This window comes from Gekko japonicus, unplaced genomic scaffold (assembly GCF_001447785.1).
Source record: "Gekko japonicus isolate JY-2015 unplaced genomic scaffold, Gekko_japonicus_V1.1 scaffold769, whole genome shotgun sequence".
Classification (NCBI taxonomy): domain Eukaryota; kingdom Metazoa; phylum Chordata; class Lepidosauria; order Squamata; family Gekkonidae; genus Gekko; species Gekko japonicus.
Window position 1 is genome coordinate 793697 of NW_015175993.1, and position 5319 is coordinate 799015.

The 5319-nt window shown below is 48.2% G+C and overlaps 1 protein-coding gene across 1 annotated transcript; it reads right to left on the reverse strand.

Moving 5' to 3' along the window:
* Window positions 1-344: 344 nt before the first annotated feature.
* On the reverse strand, window positions 345-3719 carry LOC107123196 (IQ and AAA domain-containing protein 1-like). Its single transcript, XM_015426389.1, has 2 exons — window positions 3606-3719; window positions 345-1289 (listed from the first exon to the last, which is right to left on the reverse strand). Exons 1-2 carry the CDS (start codon window positions 3699-3701, stop codon window positions 1134-1136), a joined length of 252 nt encoding a protein of 83 aa, XP_015281875.1. The 5' UTR covers window positions 3702-3719; the 3' UTR covers window positions 345-1133.
* Window positions 3720-5319: the final 1600 nt, after the last annotated feature.

The following is a 5319-nucleotide window of genomic DNA, read 5'->3' on the forward strand; positions in this document are numbered from 1 at the left end:
CACTTTGCACCACAGTCATCCCCGATCCAAGAAGCATTCAGGGAGAATCTGCACAAAGCAGCCAGTGCAGCTTGTGGACCTGCATCTACCCATTCCGAACTGAACAGATGTGTCTTCTGACGTAACTTGGAATCTGCAGCCCCACCCAGCGCCAGCAGTTGGGATACCCCAGGAAGTGCAGCCTGTCCAGGACACCTGAGTTTTGGTCTCAGAGGTTATGACCTGATGATCTGAGACTCGCCGCATGTAACTATTAAAATAATTGCTGAGTTCTTGCATCAAAGTAGGCACTTGGCTTCAGTGGTTTGGTCAGATCAAAACAAGAAGCAATCTTTTCGGCTCCAACCATTTTATTGAAAATTACAATCATTAGCCACGCGGGTAGGGGAACGGTAGTTTTGTAAGGCATCACCACAGAGGGCATAATTCTTCCACACGCTAGGGTGCTGTGTCTGCACACAGAGGGGTACCCGTAGGGTTCAACGGAGCCCTGTTCTGCCTCTCCCTCAGTACCCCGGAGCAACCCAAGGACTGGGATGTCTGTGCGCAGCTCCCTTTCCCCAAATGAGCCCACTTCCTTTCCATGCTGCAAGTTACTTGAGCTCTGAATATGGGAATACGGAGGGCATACCATTCCCCGCACTATCCTGGAATTCCGCCTGCATATGTGCTGGCGAAACGTGGGGGGGTTCCTTCCTATGTGTTCACTGCACCCTTGTGTGGGGAAGGGTCATGCCCAAAGGATATTTTAAAAAACCAAGAGTCCAAACAGGCATTTACCAGAATAGGGGAAAGACCTAAATGTAATACATTCTACTAACAAAGCCCTTAATAGTAATAACACTACCTAAAGTTGAATAGTTAATAACATCTTCCTAAGAATTCAAATTCCTCATCTGAGACAGAAGTTAGCTTTTAAAGAAGTGGCCCTAAGTGATACTAGAGAAATTCAGTGGTCATTAGTTTGTTACCTGGGAGGGATTACATGTCACACTGATGTATCCTGTCCAGCGCTTTTCACAGACGACTTCTGAGACGGAGGCCGTCTGGGGAGTTGGGATTTCATCGAAGTCTTGCTCTACAGGGACTGGTTAACTACGAGGTGCTTTTCTCAAAGCATTCCCTGGGGCTTTTCACTTCTTCTTCTTCTTCTTGCCTTTCTTTGCTTCCTTCTTTTTGTCCTTATCCTTTCCCTTATCTTTCCCCTTCCCTTTCCCTTTCCCAGTTTCTTCGGTCGCCGTCAGGGACTTGATGCGTGCTTTCCCCAGAGGAGTTTTGGCGTACCAAGCCTAGAGAATCACACGGAATAATATTTTTAAAGGGGCTTGAAGGTAGGCAAGTAACATTTTCTTTCCCCTTTCTGAAACAGACCTTTCCTTCCAAGAATGTTAATTGCAGGGGGGGGGGCCCCCTCATAGGGAAGCACATCACACACTCTGGGCTCCTGAGAACGCTGTTATCACAAGAACAGTAGCAATCATCTGCTTGAAGTGGCTCATTAACATGAATACGGAGCTGTGGAACTTCAATGGCTATAGTTACGATAGCATTACAATTTCTGTGATCAGCCCTGTTTCCCAAGGTATATAACTCCAGGCGAACATTTGATATTTTGAAATGTGGCAACGCAGCGAGATGCGCAATTGAGTTGGGTCATCTTGATTTCAATGGGGGGAAATGGTTAACTGCTTTGTTGCAGAAATTTCTCAAGTGGGGTGCCTGATGTTGCTCGAGGAATACAGATGTGAAACGTGACAGAGACCTGGAAGACTTGGGTTCACATCCCTGCTCGGTCATGGGGCCTCTTGTGGCCCAGCGTACCTCACAGGGCGGTTGTGTGGATGAAATGAAAGGCCACTCTAGAGGTCCTTGGCGGAAGGGTGGGATATATATGAAATGAACATGAAGAAGAAGAAGAGACTGGATTTATACCCCGCCCTTCACTACCTGAAGGACTCTCAGCGCGGCTTACAATCTCCCTTCCTTTCCTTTCCCTGTGAGGTAGGTGGTGCTGAGAGAGCTCTTTCGAGAACTGCTTGCGAGAGAACAGCTTTGAGTCAACTTATGAATGACCCAAGGTCACACCAGCAGCTGCATGTGTAAGAGCGGGGAATCAAACCCGGTTCTCCCAGATTAGAGTAACCACTGAGTGCTGATAGAGGCCTTGGATGGAATGAAAGGCAAAACAGTAGCTGCTTCCAGTCTCATAAGCCTGAGTAAACGATACAGGGAGAAGAGACAGGCACAGCACGAAGATGGAAAGTGGGTGTGGTGGACATTGCATTTGCCGCATTTCTATGCCTTGAATCAGGGGTCGTTTCGTAGAAAAAGAGCTAGGGGAACTCATTAGCATAACTCATTGGCATATGCCACACCCCCTGACATCACCGGAAGTGTGTCATAAGGCCACACCCCCTGACATAACCGGAAGTGTGTCATAAGGCCACACACCCCGCCCCCAACGGTCCCGGCCGCCACCGCCGGCCTTGCAGCTCCACTGCTGAGCCCCATGAGGGGCCCGGCGGTGGACCTGCAAGGCCGGCGGGAGTGCGAGGAAGCCCTGTGAAGGCCCTCCCTGGCCCCAGGTAGGCAGGGGTGGGGAGAGGCAGGGAGGAAGCAACTTACCCTCCCTCTTCTCCTGCCTCCTCCTGGCTGAATGAGGGCCGGAAGCAGGGGGCGGGGCTTCGTCATGTGCCCCGCCCCCGTACCTCACCCGGGGGAACTGCGATCCCCCGCGTTCCCCCCCCGAAATGACCTCTGCCTTGAATTAAAGTGAGGAACTACTCATCATGGATTGCCTGAACATCTCCAAAGGAGAGGTAAGTACTGGCCATGATTTACTTTCATTTATGTAACACTTACATAGCACAAAGTGCTCTAGAAACTTTATCTTGCTTAGCCGGTCAAGTGCCTTGTAGTCATTTGGTGTATTCCTTCTAAGGGCCTCGTCACCAGCTATGGAGTAAATACATAGTAGGGGCAGGAGGCTTGATCCAATTTGTCAATAATCCTTTTTTTTTTTGCACCAGTGTGCAACGTCTGTACGTTAACTGCAATGGTGGGGATGCTGGAAATCAAGAGATCGCAGTCCCTCAAGATCGGGGTGGGGTTCCAATCAGTGCACCCACACTGCACATGCTGCCACAGCATGTGGGTGAAAGACAGTGGATATCCAATGTCTCTCTGTTGCACTCAACACACATGCACCATATGCAAACATCGGGCCAATGCATGGGGGGTGAGGCAAAAGTAGAGGTGTAGAGTAGAGATGCATGTGAAGACACAGATCTGTGCTGTGTTTGGTTACTGTGTTTAATAAATGTGAGAGGAGGCCCCAGGGCAAACTAGTTTGTGAATGTACTGTGGAAAAGGAACAAACATGGGCGCGTTTACACACATTGAATAATGTGCTTTCGGTCCGTTTTCAATGCACTTTAGTGATTACTTGCAAGTGGATGTTGCTGTTTTACACAGTCAAACCCAGTTGCAAAGTGCATTGAAAGTGAATTGAAAGCACATTATTCAGTGTGTGTAAAAGCACTGATAAACTCGATTTAATGAAGGGAAAAAAGGAAGCCACTTTTTTTTTTTAAGCAGGACTTTACCTTAAACGTTTCTTCTTCCTCTTTGTACACTGGGTCCTGCCTGGCTAGAGGGCTCAGGAATTCAGCCGCTGTCAACGGTTTCTTGATCAGTTGCATCAGGCGTCGTTCAGTTAGGACTGCTTCGACTGCATTCACTATGCGCCCTTGAGTGTAACCGTCGGACACCTGCGCCAGGCAGCTGAAGTTCAGCTGTTTTGTAAGGAGCCCCCCGTTTTGCTGAATGATGTGTTTCCACAAAACTGTTTTGTTGCCATCAAGAAAAACAAACAACAAAGCCAGACAAATATTAATAGACTGGACATTAGGGAACCTGCCTTTGTTAAATTTGTACAACAGTATTATAATTCGTTTTATTTTTCATTATTATAGGTGGAATAGTCAGATTGTTGGATTAGGACGCAGGAGACCCCGGGTTCAAATCCCTGCTCACCCTTGAGGTCACTAGGTGAGCCTGGGCCAGTCACTCCCTCTCGGCCAGATATAAGAATAAAACTGAGGAAGAGAGAACCTCGTAAGCCACCTCGAGCTCCTTGGAAGAAGAGAGGTGTTAAATAGTGGGTTCCATGGATGAACAGACCGCAAGCCTAGTAATCAGTTCTACTTTATTAGTGATTTCAGCAAGCACAAGACAAGACTCCAGAGCCTCAGCTCTGTTAAATAGCATCCAATTGCCACACCCAAACACACCCCACTCCCAGTGGTAGGCTATTTACATAACATTACTACTAGACTGGTTACTTTCAGAATCCTGGCAGGCTATTGTTCTTTTGCTCTAAGCTCAGCCAGTCTCTGGGGTGATTCAAACAGGAATGAATCAATCCCAGTACATAACAGGAGGGATAAAAAAATGGGGTAGTCAGATATATTATAGTTGTCTGAACCAGCTTTATGAAAGGACGAGATCACGGTATCAACAAACAAATATTTTCAGGACACTCTGGAGTAATGAATGCTAATGATTCATGCAGCCAATCAAGAGCCAAACTGTATCTTACAGCTGGGCATGGGCCAATTTGCGGCTGCCAATGCCATTATAGATGGGAATTTAGCACTTTAACAAAATTGCTGCAAGGGTCCAGTCCTGATCAGAACCATGAGGCTTCAGCACCGCATGATCTTGTTTCCCACTCATGCCTTTTCAAGGGCCAAAACAGCCCGCCACCCCCATGACTATTGTTATGTACGTGGACCGCCACCAGGGGTCCGCAGCTAAATCAGGAGCTTGGTTCCCAAACACAAAGGGGACCTAGGATCCTAATCCACCTCGAGTCCACCAATAGCACCCTTGGCAGGAAATTCAAACCCTCCTATGGGGACAGAGGTGTGCCGGGTGGAGTGTATATAGTTGGCCTCGCAGGGCCATTTTGTGTGTCTTGTTGTGAAGTACAATAAACGTGTCTGAACGCATGTCGTGGTCTGAGTCCTCCATGCGTCGAACCCAGTACTTTTTCAAGTGTGTTCCGGCTCTTTTTTGCAACGACTCCCTCCCGCTTCAGACTCCCAGTCTGAACTCAGACAGAGATCAGGACCCGGAGCACCTTCCTTTCTACGGCTGATGCTCTCCCTTTGTTGTGTAGATTGCCACTCTCAGAGAATGTTCCTTCCTTCCTGCCACTCTCAGAGAATCTTCCTTCCACACGCTTCTCCCTTTTGCACCTTGAGGGCAGGACACACACCCCGCATCTCCATCCATCCTGGCTTCTTAGACTAGATT